Source organism: Eretmochelys imbricata, chromosome 4 (genome assembly GCF_965152235.1).
Source record: "Eretmochelys imbricata isolate rEreImb1 chromosome 4, rEreImb1.hap1, whole genome shotgun sequence".
NCBI classification, from domain to species: Eukaryota; Metazoa; Chordata; order Testudines; family Cheloniidae; genus Eretmochelys; species Eretmochelys imbricata.
The window spans coordinates 77,065,757-77,085,188 of NC_135575.1; the positions used below are offsets into that span (position 1 = coordinate 77,065,757).

The window sequence follows — 19,432 nt, forward strand, 5'->3', positions numbered from 1 at the left end:
AACCATATAAGAAACAATGCAAAAAGGTGTTATGCATAACACATACAAAGTGATTAAAAAAATCAAACACATCTCCGTATTTGACAATAGTTAGTATCCTCGATCGAACAGAACTAATTTCCTTAAGAGGATTCAAGAAAGGCTGTTTAGGAGCTTTGCAGCAGAGAATGGTCACACAAACTATTAACTAATTAGGAAACCAAGTGCTAGACAACCAAAAATTGTATCCGGGAGATTTACAAGTCACCCTAACTATCTTTTGTGAGAAGCACTTTCTTTTTGTTTTTAAAATGGTTAGATGGCCTTTAGTTAAACAACAAAGCATTCAAATGTTAGAAAGTAAGACAAGGTTTCTCTTATGTGTATGCATTGAGCCGCTCTTTAGAGCGGGTAGAATGAATGTCATGAAGCTCTTGTTCCTCCTTTGACTTAATATCCTCATACTTTTGCATTCTGCAAGCATCTTTCACATAGGCCCAGTTAGCAGACAGAACCATGAGATAATGAACCTGTAAGAGAGGAGATAGGGAGTTAGTAACTAATTGCATAGAAACAGAATATATTCAAAGTTGAAAAATTAAGAACAAGATTTTTGGATGGGATCAAAATGCAGAGCAAGTCAGGGAGTGGTGTGCAAAAGCGGTGTAAAGCTCACCTTTGCACTTCATTGATCTTGGGGCTATTCTGTGCATGGTGTGTTCCCTCTACACTGTGACAGAGCAGCCTATGGGCTGCTCTTACTTATATTTGGCTGCAATGGCCATAAAGTCAAAAACATAGCAGAGGATCAGCATGGCACAGGGGTGTCCCAGACATGCCCTCTTTCCCCTTTTTTGCTAGCAGTAAGGAGAGTGTGTGTGACAAAAGAGCCCCTCCAGCAGCCCTACTTCACTATTACAATAAGACCATGGATCTGGTTCAACATAAGGTGTCGGTGGTTTTTGATGCAAGAGAAACTGTGTACTCTGAAGTAGAGGCCCATATATCTACTTGGCTCTAGGCTTCTTAGAAAGGCCAGAAATACTTGAGGAACTGCCCTAATGCACAGAACCTGGGAAGCTAGCGGAGGCATCTTTACAGAAGGCAAGGCGACATAGCCATCCTGAATTCTCTTGGGGTCTCTGTCCTATCCTTTACCCTCTCCTACAAAGGAGGAAAAAGAAAGGCTCATCTATAAAGCAGACTTTCATGCTAACTAATAGCTTCAAGAGCACACAGTAGCTCTCCACAGCCCCATAGAGTGCACCTGGCCTCATCAGCAACAACAAAAGCCAAAGAATTTTAACTCATCTGTGTTCCCTCTGAAAAAGCACAAGAAAAGAGTCTAGCCAGCCACTCTTAGTAATCTGCCAGGATCTCTGATGACATCTACATTGCCTGGAATATATGGATGCTGAACATGAGTTCTCCAAAATGCTGACATTTGGACTGCCAGAATAGCCTAGTCGCAACTGCTTTAATGATTACAGTAAACAAACCAAAGAGCAGTGTCTAAGCCAGCTGGGGCAGTTCAGTACAAGATATGAAGGTGGGTGCCAGCAATATTCTCTCCAGGCCTCACCTCTCCCAGAGACGATCACACATTGGCCTGCAGATCCCACTGCCAGAGTTCAGTCTTTTCATCCATCACCCATACGTCTCATTGTCTAGTCTGCTTGGTTATCCTGTTTGCTAGTGTAAGTCACTGCAGCTCTAGAACCTGGGTCTGCAGCATCCACCTCCAAGTCACCACCAACAACTGTGAAGCGGACACACTCAGCAGGTCATGAGCCTCAGTGGCCCACTTATCATAGGATGTGCTACCCACAGAGGGCCTGATTGAGAGGACATTCCTGACTTCTGGGGACGATACAGGAAATGTGTCTGTGCAATTAGGTGGAACCTCAGCTAGCTGCTGCTACAGGCCCTGCTTCCTCTTACTGCTCCTGAATGCTGGTTCCTGACCCTGGCTTTATTTCCTGGCTCTGATACCCAGTTTCTGACTCTTGGTTCCTGACCCTGAATTAACCTATGATTCTCATTCCTGACATCTGACTCTGGCTCTAAATAGTAGGCAGGCTGCCCACAATGGGGACTTGACAGATGGCCACTCCCAGGCACCCTGCTGTTGCAGCTACTGCTGACTCCCTGCCAGCAATGGGCTGCTTCCTGGCCTGCTCTCAGGCCCTTCTCAAGCTGCTTAGCCTTCCCTTCAGTCTTCTGCCTCCAGCCAGCCGCTCCACGCAGCCTCTGGCTCTCCCGAGCCTGGTTCCGTCTGACCTCAGAATATTAATTCCTTTTCCTGCACTCTTAGCATTATGGAGCCCTCTGCTGGCTGGATGAACTGAAGGGTAATACAGTAATACACAGTACTGAACTAGAAGGTTCGTTACCATACTTTCCAGATTGCCCTGCCTCCCTGAGAATGCTCTTCAATGCCGTCTTATCTGGACAATATGCTGCAGAAAATCTAGTCCGTCCAAGAAAATAGGGTTTACTCCAGTTATTTCCTTGTAATCAAAAAGATGCTAGAGCATCCTGGATATCAGGGACCTGAATCAGTATCTGGTCAAATAAAAATTAAAGATGCTCAATCTGGGAACAGCTCTGGGTCTTGCAAAGGCTTACAGGTGCACAAGGATACTTCCAGTTCTTTGGAAGTATCTCAGATTCATAGTGGGTACAGTACTATCAATTTTATGATGTCCTGTTTGGGCTGGCATCAGCACCACATTTATTCACAACCTGTTTGATGGCAATTGTGGACTGCCTGAACAGACTGGAATTCTTTACCTGAATGAAAGGAAAATCTCCAATTAGAATCAACTTCCAAACTCACCCTATCAAATCCTAGCTGAGACATCCAATTGGGTTGAGGGCACGCTAAACAGGGCTTCGCACTCAGGGAACCTCCGTCTCTCCAAAAACAGCAAATATACAGTCCCACAATTTCTGATAATCATTTAACTGGTATGGAAGGAGATCATGCTCACGGTCAGTCTGAGTTGATCTATGCTAGGTATTCATGAATGGTCTCTGGATCAGGGAATGTTGGATCAAATAGGGAACCCTGGTGATGGATCTCTGCCACCCAACTGAACAATAAGCCTCATTCACCTCTAATAGTAAAACTCCTGGCAAAGCTCAGAAGAGACAAAGGTTTGGTAACCTTAATCACTCTATTACAGCCCAAGCAATTAAGTAAAACATGGGTCTGACACTCCAGAAGCCTCCCCACCCACCCCATTAAAAAAAAATCATAGTACCACAGTCCTGACAAACCCAATGAAAGTTCCTTTGGAGATTGAGTTTATTAAAAGGAAGGTATTTTCTAGTGGCAATGACTTAAGCTTGTAGAACTAAATAAAATTCTGGATCTAATGACTGATCCTCAAGATACTAAGTTTTAAAATAATAAAGGGATGGTTTATATTTTTGCAAGATTCTGCTCTAATGTGATGTTGGAGTTCCTTTTTAATGAGTCTATTACACTGCCAATATTCTTCCCAAGACTACATGCGCATTTCTCCCTCCTCCTTGTAACAATCTTTTATGTACATAAAAATTATCATGTCCCCTCTCAGTCTTCTTTTCTTCAGACTAAACAAACCCAATTTTTTCAGTCTTCCCTCATAGGTCATGTTTTCTAGACCTTTAATCATTTTCGTTATTCTTCTCTGGACTTTCACCAATTTGTCCACATCTTTCCTGAAATGTGGCCCCCAGAAGTGGACACAATACTTCAGCTGAGGTCTAATCAGTGTGGAGTAGAGTGGAAGAATTACTTCTCATGTCTTGCTTACAACACTCCTGCTTATACATCCCAGAATGATGTTTGCTTTTTTTGCAATAGTGTTACACTGTTCACTCATATTTAGCTTGTGATCCACTATGACCTCCAGACCCCTTTCTACAATACTCCTTCCTAGATAGTCATTTCCCATTTTGTATGTGTGCAACTGATTGTTCCTTCCTAAGTGGAGTAGTTTGCTTTGTCCTTGTTGAATTTCACCTTATTTACTTCAGACCATTTCTCCAGTTTGTTCAGATCATTTTGAATTTTAATCCTATCCTCCAAAGCACTTGAAACCCCTCCCAGCTTGGTATCGTTCACAAACTTTAAAAAGTGCACTCTCTATGCCATCCCAGGCCCTTGTCCCCATTCTTACTGTTAAAAGTTCCTTAGAGTTAAAAGTTCCTTAGAGAAGCCATGTCTCAGTGGCTGTCTAATTGCATTTCACACTTCTACGATTTGGCTGACCTAAAGCTAAAGGACCATGTCAAGGTTCATTCAATCTGAAGCAGGGCAGTTTCCATTGCCTGCCTCAGGGATATTTCAGTTTCAGAATTATGCCAGGCAGCACATCGTCCTCACTCCATACTCTTTTGAAGCCCTATTCCTTTCATTTGGTCTTTAGGGAGATAGTCTGATTCAGTCTTTCAGTACTTGTGTCCAAAGTAGGGGAGTCCAAACTCTTCTGCCCCCTAGAATTTATTTTTGGATGTCCCTTATTTGAGTTAGCCAACATTTTGAAAATTTTCTACTCCCTGAATGCATCCTATAAGCTTCCCATCATGTAAAGCTGTTTTTTGGGAGCCAATCTACTCACTGCACATAACATTAAAAAAAACCCACCACTTTTCTTTCTTCTTGCTATTGGTCCTGTTGTAGCATTATTGTTTACACCTTCTTATAGCAATATCTCAAGCCACTTCCTCTCCAGGAGGAAGAATCCTGTTCAGCTTGCATCTTCAGAGAAGAGGAATTATATATTTTGTAATTCTGCTTCTCTGCAGATATCATACTGCAAGATTCTAACTTAACCATCCCCCCTCAAAGTTGAGAGAAATATCAATTTGTATTTTTATTTATATATGAACATTTAATGTTCTTTCTACTTGGACACTTCCTTCCATAAATTTAATATTTATTGTTTATATTATTATTTGCAGAGCCTTTGCTTACTACTCATTCACATACTGATGGGAAAGTTCTAAGAACAGCAGTTTAAAGGTTCAGGATGGTGCCTAACTACAGATAAGTGTGGCTGTTTCTTACTCCTGTCTGTTACTACTGTCCTTAGGAGACAAAAAAATATGACAAATCAATTAAAAGTATACAGGTACTTCTATATAATAACTTGCCAACAGACCCATTCATTTTTCAAGCTGGAACATGGAACTGCATATGGGTGAATGAGCAGGTAATTAATTTGTAAACACAGGCAATCATATCCTTAATACACAACTTTGAACTCAAAAGGTAGGGTAGCTAGTGGGAAGAAACGGTCCTAGAGTCAAGTGATTTTGCTCTACAAAATAAGTTTACAGCAGAATGTGTTTCTTAAAAAAAGTATTTCCTTGACAAAAAATTAGATTCTTCTATATTTCAGCATTTGGGAATGGATGGGGTTAGCACTCATGAACAACTGTTTTCTTTTGTAATAAGACTAACTCTGAAAACTGTGTAAAGACACTAAAATAAAAATCGCATTCCTTTTCAGGAAGGCTAGTGAGGCCGAAATAGATCTGCACCTGTGAAGTAATTTGGCTCTTGCAGATATCCCTATATTCACCGGTGTTAATAGAATACAGTACATGACTGTTGTGATTACACATGTTCTTAAAAAGTAATTTAAGCTTCTCAGAAGTCCCTGGGATTATAGATTGGAAAAAAATCTTAAATATAATTCTTAAACGACTGGCGATGAACACAACAAACTTTATTGTTGTAGTCAAATATGTATATTCTGGCTTCAGAATTATTAAATCTTTGAATTTTAAAATAGTTTTATCAATCTGCAGCTTTGCAAAGGACTGGTGTTTGAATATCAATGATCTTGTTAAAAAGTCTGAATTCATTAATGGGAAAGATCTGTCGTTGTTTCATATAGGCAGGAAAACAGCCAAGGCAAAAGGGATGTGTTTTAACTAGACTGCATCTTTATTCAGTCATCTGGGAACTATCCTGCAATAATATAGAGCAGATTATCTTTCTTTCTTATCAGATTTTATCAGATTTTATAGAGCAGATTATCTTTCTTTCTTGTTAGAGGGTTGCCATCAACCCTTCACCTCTCCCTTCGGGGTCTCAGTCTGGTGCTATCCCCACCCCACCACATATGAAGGTTAGGGCTAGGGGGAAAGAGATGTCTCCTTGCTGTACAGCTCCATTAGAAGCTCCAAGCACGTTCCCCAGCTTCTTTAGGGGATTCCTTCCCCATAGTCTATTTCCAATTCCAGTTTGTCAGGGAACCAGACCCCCTATGGAACGAGTATGTGTGCTGGACAGCTATCAAGTGCAATTTGAATCTAATCTCCTGTCCTATCCATTAGGTCACTGGGCTGCTGTGAGTAGGGCAAAAAACCCCAACACCACCACAGACACCCTGGCCAATCTGGCAGTGAGGGGGAAATTCCTTCTCAGCCCAAAAAGGGTGACTAGCATGATTCTCACAGAAAAACGAAACAACCCAATCCTCTGGTAAACTCAGAGGTGGGAGCTGCTTGTCCAACGGGCAGTGGTACCCGGACCATAGGGGAAAAGGTTTATATAGCCTCCCCTCTGTTGCACAGGAACCAACCTTCTTCCTCAGAGCTCCTGCATCTTCATGATTTGGGAGAGGGAGGTTCTTTAACCTCCCACTCCCATATCATGAAGATATCATTCTGGTGAAGGAGAAAACTGTCCTTAAAGGGAACCAGCCCTTTTTGTCCCTGCAAGTCAAGACAATGAGCCCTACCTTTGAGGCTGACAGTGTGCAGGTTGAAGGACTGTGCCTAAAAATAATGCATCACAAATAGGGCTGTCGATTAATTGCAGTTAACTCATGTGATTAACTCAAAAATATTAACTGTGATTAAAAAAGTTAATCATGATTAATCGTACTGTTAAACAATAGAATACCAATTGAAATTTATTAAATATTTTGGATTTTTTTTACATTTTCAAATATATTGATTTCTATTACAACACAGAATACAAAGTGTACAGTGCTCACTTTATATTATTATTTTTATTATAAATATTTGCACTGTAAAAATGATAAACAAAAGAAATACTATTTTTCAATTCACCTCATACAAGTACTGTAGTGCAATCTCTATTGTGAAAGTGTAACTTACAAATGTAATTTTTTTGTTACATAACTGCACTCAAAAACAAAACAATGTAAAACTTTATATTCTACAAGTCCACTCAGTCCTACTTCTTGTTCAGCCAATCACTAAGACAAACAAGTTTGTTTACATTTACGGGACATACTGCTGACTGCTTTTTATTTACAATGTCACCTGAAAGTGAGAACAGGTGTTCGCATGGCATTTTTGTAGCCAGCATTGCAAGGTATTTACATGCCAGATATGCTAAACATTCATATGCCCCTTCATGCTTTGGCCACCATTCCAGAGGACATGCTTCCATGATGATGATGCTCATTAAAAAAATAATGCATTGAATAAATTTGTGACTGAACTCCTTGAGGAAGAATTTCATGTTATAGGAGTCTCGGATGACGACCCAGCACATGTTCGTTTTAAGAACACTTTCACAGCAGATTTGACAACATGCAAAGCAGGTACCAATGTGAGATTTCCAAAGATAGATACAGCACTCGACCCAAGGTTTAAGAATCTGAAGTGCCTTCCAAAATCTGAGAGGGATGAAGTGTGGAGAATGCTTTCAGATGTCTTAAAAGAGTAACATTCCGATGCGGAAACTACAGAACCCAAACCACCAAAAAAGAAAATCAACCTTCTGCTGGTGGTATCTGATGAAAATGAACATGCATTTGTCCTCTCTACTTTGGATCGTTATTGAGCAGAACCCATCATCAGCATGGATTTGTCTCCTCTGGAATAGTGGTTGAAGCATGAAGGGACATATGAATCGTTAGTGCATCTGGCACGTAAATATCTTGCGATGCCAGCTACAACAGTGCCATGTGAAAACCTGCTCTCACTTTCAGGTGACATTGTAAACAAGACATGGGCAGCATTATCGCCTGTAAATTGTAACCAAACTTGTTTGTCTGAGTGATTGGTTGAAGTAGGACTGAGTGGAGTTGTAGGTTCTAAAGTTTTATATTGTTTTATTTTTGAATGCAGTTATTTTTTGTACATAATTCTACATTTGTAAGTTCAACTTTCATGATAGATTGCACTACAGTACTTGTATTGGGTTGTAATCAAAAATAAATACAAAATGAGCACTGTACACTTTGTATTCTGTGTTGTAATTGAAATCAATATATTTGAAAATGTAGAAAACATCCAAAAATATTTAAATAAATGGTATTCCATTATTGTTTAACAGTGTGATTAATCACAATTAATTTTTTTAATTGCTTGACAGCCCTAGTAACAGATCATTTTACATGGCATGTTGCTAAGATGGACTCTTTGGTATTTAAAAAAATTACCACTGCAAATAAATAAAATATGTCCTTTCAGATTCATTTTCCCAATTCAGGAGGGAGATTAAATATTTTCAGCTAAAACAGTTCCTAAAATTCGTATTTCCCCAGAAAACGGCATCCAAGATGGAATTTGCCATCAGTTTTTTGGAAAAAAACATAAATTAGTTTAATTTTCCAATACTTCAAAATCTGCAGTTACTGCTCAATGCCTGAGGGCCAAACGTTGCCTTTTGGACACATGCATCAGAGGTCCAGTGAAGTCAAGGGAAGCCACATGAGTGACTTGAGGGCAAAATTAGGACCAAAAGGTCTGTTTCTGTTGTTTTGGCTTTGCTAGCACATATTTAGAATAATAGTTTAACCCCAAAATACATGGGACTTAAGATCAGAAAAGCCAATACTCAGTCCTGGACTAAGTGACAAGTTTGAAGTCCAATACTGCATGAACAATCAGGTCTAGGAACCGAGAGATTTATTCCTTGAGATTGCAAGGATTTCCTCACCACAACCACCTTTCCGTGTGCATCTAGGGTCCACAACAGTGGGCTGGATAATGGGGTTGCATCCAGGGTGAAGCTTCTTGTTGCTGGCTGACCTCTTTTTCTACTTTTCCACACGGAAGATTAAGAATTTGACTACAAACTGCTTTAGTCCACACCAGTGTGGTGTAAATTCTAGTGCACACTAGCATGTTGCACGCTAACTGGCCCAAGTGGACCCTACTGGCATGCACTAAAAGGATCCCTAGTGAGTGTTAATGTGGTACTGTCTGAAATAGGATGGGTAGTTAGTGTGCAACATGGTAGTGCACACTAGACTTTACACCCTGTTGGTTTGGACTCAACCACTGTATAAACAAGCTTTAAGGAAGGCTGAAAAGAACTCAGGATGGTGCCTTAAATTCAAGCAGGAGACCATCTGCTCCTTCAACATGAGGCAGGAAACAACTTGGGATTCTGCCAGCACAGAGCTTAGAAGTTAGATGCAAAACTTCCTGTATCACCACCTGCCTGAAGGACAGAGAAAAAGAGCTCACTCCCTCATTTACACCCAGGAGCAATCATGCAATGGAAACCTATGCTTCATGAACAAAACACATAATAATGCAGTGGCATGAGTGTATCTGAGAGCAGAATTTGTCATTTGGTGTCACTTCAAAGATTCTGTACTACCTTCAATGTATAGACCAAATTCTGTCCTCGGATACATGCATGCAGTTCCCATTGAAGCCGTATGTGCCTATCTGCAGCCAGAATTTTACCGTGTGCTTAGCTTTTGGTAGTCTTAATTTTCTATCTGAACAGCTGCACGCAATAGTGGTCCAAAAGTGCATTATCTATAACTAATATGATGCAACGAATACATTTCTCTACAACTGCCATGATTGCATGCACTGATGTCTGTGGAAATAATGGTTCATGGTACAATTTACTGAGTAATTAAAAAAAAACCCAAAATTAGCTCAATGACTACAAAGTAAGCATGAACATGGAATGGCAGACAAGAATAAATGCAAATGGGCTCTCTTAGCCAAGCAATGCTAGAAGTGGCAGAGGAAGAATCTGCTGAGCAGGGGTCCTGGAGTGAAAAAGCCACGATAATGTCCCAGTATTGTTGGGCTATATGGGTGCTTAAAAGTGACAGTAGCTACACATGCCAGTGTACGTAGGGTATGGAATAAACCAAGCACCCACACTACCACAACACACCCCAATGGGCTGTGAAGAACTGTGGTCCACACTAGCCCCCTTCCCTTATCACCTCTGGAGTACTGGCAACCTATTATCGTTCCTTTCTGCCCATTGCATTTTAGGGGAGGGGCTCTCGACACCCTATACCTCCCCCTTTAGAGGACCCACTTAAGTTACTGATAATTTAGCCTATCATCTCTTTTACTGGCACCTGGAAACCTCTATCGGTCTTTGCAGAAATATCTAAACAGTTTAAATACTCTCATCTTCTCTTAAAATAATTTGTCATCAGAAATGCTCCCCTTCCCTCACCTTCTTTGTCATATTGCCTAGCTCTTAAAAATTATTTCCATCTTTTCTTACTATAATTACTTTAGCAAAATTAAAAATTCTAGGACAGAAGCAAACAATGCGTTCACTTGCTTTAAATAGCTACTTAGTTCATGAATCAAATGTCAGAAAATACATGATCTTCTCTATTGAATATATTAAAGCTTTCTCCAGTTAATTAGAGTGCTCTGTCCACAAATTTAACTTGAAATTATTGGCCATAGATAAAATAATACTTCTTTGGCAAAGTGGCGAGGGAAGAATACTTAGTTAATTCTTTTTTCCCCAAGCTGAATCAAATCTTTCTGGAAATACCTGCTGTCACTTTGGGTTCCAATAGGGTTTGTCTGCAGCAGTTCACTGAGCTGCTACTTTTTCCTGATAGTGACTGCCTTGTGCTCCAGCATCTAATCTTTCATGTTAAAAAACCAACAACCCTAGTTAAATCCTTTATGTCTGTGAAGAAAACCTTCAAAGTCTGAGCCAAGTATAAACTGATGTAATTATACTGTCTTGAATCTGTCAACAGCCTGAGAATAACTCTAAGAAAATTGTGAGCTTTCCTAATACATTTCAATTAGATGTTTACTCTGGAGCCTAACAATGGAATTATTAGTGTAAGTGTAAATAATCATTTTGCTGCTGAGCAAACTACACAAGAAAAAATGGGAGACACACTCCCTTACAAATTCTGTGCAATCTGCTGTGCTGCTGTCTCAGTGTGTAATTGTAAATGGACTGTGCTCAAGCTGTGGTTAAAATTTAGGGGATTACCAAAACAGCAACCTGCCTAAACTGCCTTACTCAGAAAAGCAGTTTTTAAAGAAACATTAGAAGCAGTCATACTTGAAAGTTATGTGACGGGAGTAACTAATTCAGAAGTGGTATGTGTTCTGTGTGATTGACATATTAGCATAGAGGGGCTATTATCAGAGATGGTTAAATTGGTTTGGGCAAGAGAAGGACTGAGAAGGCATCCACTCCCCAGACATAACCTGAACTCTATTTCAGAGTCAGATACATCCCCAACTACCACTGAGACTATTTTGCTGTGTAGGGCCTCACAGCCTCTCTATAAGACCCCACTGATGCCCTGTCATTCCTAGGTTTGGAGTCGCACTGTGCCTTCCTTTCTATTTATTCCTCAGTCTATATTGCATGCCTATTGGACATCTGCCCTTTTACATAAAGATATGTACTATGGGGCCGAAGGTAAAATAGCCTTCACTCTGGCTCCTGCCACCACAGAACATGTGGAGATTTGAAGCTTGTTTTATGCAAGCAGGGGAGTCTGAATGAGGATCACCAATAGGGCAAAATTGGTGGTTTGGATAAAGCAGCATTGTCTCTAAGGAACTGAGTATAAAGGCTGAGCCAAAAACTCCTAAGTTCAAAACCTTCTCTACCACAAAATCACTGTGCAGCCACGGAATACTACTTCTCAGGTGTGTTGTAAGGATGAATTAGTTAACAGTGCTTTGAAAAATATTAAGTGATACACAAGTGCTAAGTGTTTGTTAGTTGAACTTTTAAATGCTTATTTGAACCAATGATCCTTTCATGAATTTCCCATCACAAGAGAATATAGCTTAGATCAGCCATGCAGTGGAAACATAATTTTCTCTTTAAAATGTTATAGCATTAGTATTTCTTCTTGATGAAGAAAAATCTGCTTTTGGAAGAGCTGAGAGTTAATCAATTAATCTAATATAAAGTACAGTTCATTCTACTTACACAGTACTTTTCATCTTGAAGCAATTAAATATAATTTTTAGACATTAATTCTTCTTCTTGCTACTCTGTCACAGTAGCAGAGGTAGCTGTATTGTAGATGTAGAAACTGAGGCACAGAAATTGATTTGTGCAACAGGGCTACTAGTTCAGTCCGCTTGACCATGCCCAGCTTTCTCTCTTTGCCCAGTATAAAGGTGTAGCAGATAGTAAAACATTTTAAAAAACTACATCTTCAATTTGTAACGATGAACAGTAGTTTTGTGGCTTGTTTGGTGTAAGTGAAACAGTTGTCATAGGTGAAAAAATAATCCTCCAAAAAGCATTATTATTAATAGGCTTGGAAGGATTAGATTTTTATCAGTAAATGTCGATCTCACGCACACACTGACAAAAAATATTTCCATAGATAATAATGAAAATTTACAGATTAATAAATTTTCAAGCAGCATTTCTCTTACTTTACTTTAGAGTTTGATTTAAGGCAATTTACTTTACATGTATATTTTGACTGTGATGTTGACAGTTTGTGATTTAACAGTTATAAAGCTTTAACTTTTTGAATCTCAGTCTCTACTGTCATTAAATAATTATTGTCTGGCCTAGCCACTTTCTCTGCTCCCTCATACGTTCTCCAACTGTGAACTTTTAAATGAATAAATATCTTTAAAAGAATGCTTAAAAATAAACATTGATATTATCCATCGAAATTCTAAAAAGATAAAAATTGAATTCTCCCAAACCTAATTCTAAATCATATTTTTTACAGTGGTATGTAGGGGCCAGCCGCGAATGGTGCTTAACACTGTACAGACACAGAGTAGCAAACAGTCCCCAATCCAAAGACTTTACAATTTAAATAGTCACAACAGAAGCATAATTTTGGCCAATCTAGTGTTATATTTTTTGAAAATGCTACCATGTTCATAGCAATAAACAATGTTCATTGGCAAAAATGGCAACATTTCCTCCTGGATAAAATCTAAGAGCTCAACCTCTTTCTTCCTCAATCTCTGCAAAAAAAAAAAAAACACATCAGCAGCACAGCTGAAAATGAACATGAAGAGACAGTAGGCAGGCATGTGCACACAGAGGAGGGTACGAGGAGGAAAAAGTTTGGTGGGATTGCCCTGCAGTTTGCCCAAAAGACCCTTCTAAACATACCAGAGGAACAGATACTTACAGGAATTTTAATATTAACAAATCAGGATAGGCTGTTTAAAGGAGAATTTAACATAAAATAGCATTTTAAATTAGTAATTAAAAAAAAACAGTTAACAGTATCCCTTTAAATTCATATGCCTTATTTTGTCTAGTAGTAATCGAATGTATTTTTCAGCTACTAATTCTACTGCTGACAGTAATGTATAAACAGGATGTGTCAGTGATTTAGATATGGCTGTATGTTCAGGGGCAGTGTCTCCAGTAGCTTACCATAGCAATGACTGCTGCTCCAGCTCCAGCAAGTGCCACAATGAACAAATGGAATGTCATGTTTAGCTGTAAAGGGGGACAAAGAAAACAAATTTCATAGTAGTAACTCTGCATAGAAACCAAAAAGCCAGCATCTGACAGCGCAAACGACTACTTTCCCCCTGCCATTGTTCTGCAGAAGTTAACGATTCAGTAATATTTTTGACCAAATTCACTGCTGGCATGGTGTACGTAGATATGAAACTACAGAGCTTTTATTTTCAGGGTACTGCACTTGAAAATGTCTAAGAACTCAGTGTGGGTGCAGAAACTCTGGCCATTTTGTTTTCAAAGTTGCTGCAGTCTGTAACCAAGGAGATTTACATGCACTGGGGTGAAATCCTGGCCCATGAAAGCCAACGACAAAACTCCCATTGATTTCAGAAGGGCCAGGATTTTAGCCAATGTGTTCATTTATGGAGATATTACTTTTGTATGTTAACATTGTTTTCTTTGATCTAAATTCAGAAAAATTATAATTGGAACTAAAATATATAGTCTTTCTTTATGGAAAAAAATACAAAGTGTGTAGCTCCATCAAAGTCATGGGAGTTATAGACTCCTACACCAGTGGGAAAAAATAGTCCAATGAGTTTAACAACATTACTGTTCTGTTACAGTATAACCATAATTTCTTCCAACTCCCTGTACTCTCTTTTTTCCTAAATATAAGGACAATAATGTTTTTCATAATTTCTTCTCACCATGTAGCCGATGCATTAACCCTCAGTAAAATCTCAAATTAAAAGTTACAGGTTTAATGGAATCTTGTTTTTTTAAACCAAAAATCAAAATGTAATTACAAAAATAATAGTTGAAGAAACTATGTTGATGGGGGATGTTTTCTAGGGGAAAGGAAAAGGACTATATTTTTTCCCTTGTGCCTTCATTCTATCACTTTGTCTACAATTAGGGAGGTAAGTGTTGGAGAAAACCATATATGCCAGTTACTTCCTACTAAAATGACGGTTATGGATTTGGCAAAAAAACCCATCAAACTTAGCCCATTTACTCACCTCAGTAGATTCACACATCCTCAGGAAATTTTCAGACATGGTGCAAATCTTCTTTTCCTCTCCAATAGTTACAATTCCTGAAACACATAAAATATTCACTAGATTTAGTATTCAAAGCAGTCAGTAGTTTTCTTCAAAGGAGCTGAGGAATCCAAATTCTTGGATGTTAGGTAGAACAAAGCAACTGTGGCTCATATTTGACAACTCTTAGGTCTTCAATTGGTCTCTCTCATTGTCATAAAGCTGACATGTTACCCTTTTGGTAACAGTATGAATGGAAGCAACACACAGAATCATTCCTCAATCCATTTTTTATATTTTCATTTTGGATTTTATTAATTCCAACCAACAGGGTATTCAAATATTAGAAAACAACTTTCAGCCAGTGCACATACTAGGCCTGTTGGCAAATTTAAAAACATTCTCTGTCCTTATGCTGAAGAACATGCGAGAATCAGGATCCAAATTTGCTTGCCTGGTGCAAAGCGTCTGTTAGAGGCTATAAAAGTATGTTACCCAGAGGTATGCTTAATCATCTGTTGATAATGAATGCAGCTGCTTACAGTAAGGGAAACAAGAAGCTGCTGTACTGTTCACTTTGGCACGTGACAAGATACTAAATCATAGATTAGCCTGTTGAAAACTACTGTGTTACTGTGGGAAATAGTAATGTTGTCTTCCCTGTAGGGGATCGGTGGGTTTTTTGCAGGACTTGCAAACCAGATGGAAACTGTAAAGATTATATAAATAAAATACAGATGCAAACATTAGCAAAACAAAAGCCCCATACAGCATTTCCAGAGATAAGCATTGACCTTTAAATGGCTCTCAGATCACTTATCTTCTGGGGAACAAAGTAAGAAGACTAGCTGTTATTGCATCATAGAAGTCAGAAATAGAAAAGAACAATTCATCAAATCCACTTCTTCCAGATCAGGACATAGGCCTGTTGACTGTATGATACTGAGGCACTCTTTCTTCCTCTGTTGCTAAGCTATCAGATAGACAAAAAAGCTACAGGAAGAGGCTTAGAATTGACTAAGCAAAGACTATGGCAGGTGGAGTACAGACATTCTCTTTGCAAAGCACAGGAGCCACGCCCCTGCCTCCTCCCAGTCAGAGGGTGGATACTGAGACATGACAGGGAAATGGTGCAAGAATGTACTCGGTTTAAAGCTATGCCTATCCCTCCTTGTGATCTAACCATTCTAACAATAGGAGATGTTTATCATTTCCCCCTTCAGCACTGCCTTCTTCCTTATTTCAGTCTTAACTCCTCCTTATGACTTTTGTCCCTCATCTCCTTTATCATATCTGTGAACACGCTCCACTTTGTTGCCATCTTTCTAAGCTGACCAGAATTGGGAGTAGTTTTCCAGCTGCAGACTCACTACAGCCATTATCACCAGGGTAGTAGAAGTTTCCAACCTAATATGTGGTACCTTTGTGTATACAGATCAATACTACATTTTTATGCTGTATTGCACTGCAAGCTCATTGCTAAATTTCTGTCTACTGCTGACCCTACAGTAAGTCTTTTTTACTGCTTTCCAGTACCCTACCTCCTACACCTCCTGGGTTTCAGATTGTTTCCCATGTATGTAGCAATTTTCATTTTTCCTGGTTGACTCTCAGTCATATTCTTATTTCCAGTTCATATTTTTAATTTCTCTCAGTCTTTTTGTTTGATTTCTCTATTTTCAGTAGTATTTGCAATAACTCCAATTTTAGTGATGTCTATGAATTTAACTGATGTGCCTTAAATCTGCACACCATTGAAATGATAGAATATAGACTCACTTTTTTGTTGGTTTGTTTACCAATTTAAATACTTATTCTGTACCAACCTGTAAGGTGTTAGGCAAAAATTTTGGAAGCATCAAGGGTTTGCAGACAACATTCCCAACAAATATTTCTAAAAGGCTGCTTTGTTAACTGGCTTTGAAGTCTCAATTCACATTGAGCATCCATCATTCACCTACCAAACTGACGAAGGTCCAAGCAGAGATTAGCCCCTTCCACTAAAGTGGTATTTCGGCAAATGGTCCACAGATTGAAGTACATGTAAACAGGCAGAGAGGTGAAAGCTGTGACCCCTAGCCAGGCCAGCATGAAGACGTACGTCAGCATAATAAACTATATGAAATACAAAGGAGAAAGAGAGAGAAACAAAACCAGTAGAACATTTAAAAAACTCTGAAACCAACTCAAATACAGAACCATACCCAACATGCATGCAGCATTCTCAGTTTTTTTTTTCTGTTGTTTGGAAGTTCCATTACTTTCCTTGTGTTTAATAGACGGGCAGTTTGTGATCTGCCCAGAGTAAGGGGCAGTGCACTATTGTGCTGCCTCTGGAACAGCCCAGAGTCACAATCTCCCTCCCCAGTGCTCCTGGGTCTATACCTGATCCAATGTACATCACATGATGTGCCGGTTTAACTATCTCACTGGGCACCATAGGGATGGTGTGGAACCAACTCTCTGCTCCTCCTCTCCCCCTACCCAGGAGAGGATATAATGGCTGTAGTGCAAATAACTGATGGAGGAATGCAAGGGAGGTCCTTGTGCCCACGTATGGCTCTATGCTACTTTGTGAGCTCAAGCCATGATTTAGACCATAGTTAAAATGAATCACTTGCCATTGCAAGTAAAGCATCTCATTGACTTCAATGTGTATTGGATCAGACGCAATGAGGCACCTCTCTCACGTATTTGCAAGCCTGACACTAATACAAAGGGCTTTCCCATTATAAACAAACTGGAAAATGTACCTCCGTCACTAGGCAAAGCACTGAATCATGTTTTATAAACTATGTTGCAGCTATGTATTCTCCGAGTGCTATTATTTTAACCTCTCGTTTCTAGAGTAGAGCAATTTAAAATTCTAGCTGTGTATTTATAGCAACCGCTGAACTCCATTTGACTTCAGATCCAAAACCCATGTAACATCTAGAGGCAGTGAATATGCTTCAGTGTCACAGTGCTGACTATCGGAGACAACTAGTACAGTATTCCATTAATGGTTGCTCTTTTCTTATTTTGTACTGAACAAACAAACTAACTGTGTAAAGACCAGAAAAATATGCCAAACTGCTAAAAACAATCACTGAGCCTGCACTTAAACACTGGAGCCAAACACCCACATTTGAAATGGACATTGATCGAGATTTTGCAGTGCTGCTCCATATTGAAGAACTAAATTTTTTTAGTATGTTTCTCAAATAATTCCACAGTCCCTGTAATGGGGTGCCTCTCCCAGACAGGCATAAAAGGGGTTAGCCATGCCCTGCCCCAGACGTAGCAATGGAAGTGAGTACTCCAAGAGGCCCAGAGGGGCTGCGGAAAGCACAGCCAATCAGGGAGGCATTTCAGGGAGCAACCAATCAGGGCCAGCATGCTCAGATAGAAGGGAGCTGCAGGGCAAAGTAGAGAGCAGCTGCTGCTGGGAGCCCAGGGAGTAAGGACTGCATCCCTGGAGGATTGAGAGAACTAAACTCCTTGGACAGAGCAGCAAGGACCAGGGAAGCAAGTGGGAGCTCCTGGCTGGCTGCTGGGACTGAGCAGCTGAGTCCCCTGAGATGAGGGTGAAGAAGGTATTGGCGCCATGGGGAAGTGGCCCAAGAAAATATAGCAGCATTGACGGAGGTTACAGAGGAGCAGCAGGAGGCTGCTAGTTACAGGGTTCCTGGGCTGAGGCCTGGAGTAGTGGGTGGGTCGGGGTTCCCACCACTAGGAAAGTGGGTCGACAGTTGAACAGAAATAATCCCCACCCAGAAGGGGGAAAACACGGATGGTGACCTAACCAGAGGGCTGAGTCGCAAAGAGGATGCTACAGTTCTAGGAACTGAGAGAGGAGCTGTAGGCAGGAACAAAGATAGATTGCTGGTGTGCAGATTGTGGATAGGGCAGTCAGCCTAGAGCTAGTCCCTCGCATGACCAGGAAGAGGTGCCAGTCTGGCGATGAGGGCTGCACCTCACGACAGTCCCAATGACAGCCTAAGGCCTGAATCCCTACAATGCATATCAAACATTGAATCTGACAGTAAGGAACTAATATAAGTAATGCTGGATGATCTGCCCAACAAACGAGGAAAAAACCCAACATTTTCTGGTTCCTGTAAAGAAAGTTCTCTTGCATAAGTTTAAAAAGCCCAATTATAAATATCCAGTATGTGGACTGTATATCACTGTGGCTATGTTCCTGTCTATGTCACTACAATAAAAGAAAGCTAAACATGGCTAGACGTAGAGTTAAGTAGCAGGAGGGGTGAAAGTGGGACCCTACCGGCAGGGCCGCCAACAGGTGAAGCAAAAGGGGCAATGATATTAAAGCTCTGCAGCAGCGCTTTAAAGTCATTGCCCCTTTTGCCCCACCGGGCCACCAACGGGGAAGAGGGTGGGCACAAAAGGGGAAGCTACCCTTAGGCCGGTGATTTAAAAGGGCCCAGAGCTCCCAGGCACTGCTGCCACTACAACAGCAGGGGCCAGAACCCTGGACCCTTTTAAATCACCGCTGGAGCCCCGGGCGGCATGGGCCAGGCAGCATGGATGGGCTGGCTGGGGGGGGTCTGCAATCCCACCCCTTCCGCCCGAGGCCCCACCCCTGCCAGGGTCCAGAGCTGGCCCCTGTGCCAATAAGAATTTAACATTACTTTCACCCCTGAGTAGCAGTATGCACCAATTTACACCATAGACAAACCCTGCCCACCATTAGTAGAGTCTGTTCCTCCGTTAAATGAACTGATGAAAGACCAACAGATAATGAAGAATCAAGAACAACTCCAGAACCTTG

The 19,432-nt window shown here is 40.3% G+C and overlaps 1 protein-coding gene across 1 annotated transcript in view; it reads right to left on the minus strand.

Moving 5' to 3' along the window:
• Positions 1-356: 356 nt before the first annotated feature.
• GPM6A (glycoprotein M6A) overlaps positions 357-19,432 on the minus strand; it is a 36,947-nt gene continuing 17,871 nt past the window's right edge. Inside the window, exons 2-5 of the mRNA XM_077814517.1 lie at positions 16,620-16,773; positions 14,638-14,714; positions 13,583-13,648; positions 357-509 (exon numbers count right to left, since the gene is read on the minus strand). Coding sequence (XP_077670643.1) covers positions 357-509; positions 13,583-13,648; positions 14,638-14,714; positions 16,620-16,773 — 450 coding nt within the window. The remainder of the gene's footprint in view (positions 510-13,582; positions 13,649-14,637; positions 14,715-16,619; positions 16,774-19,432) is intronic.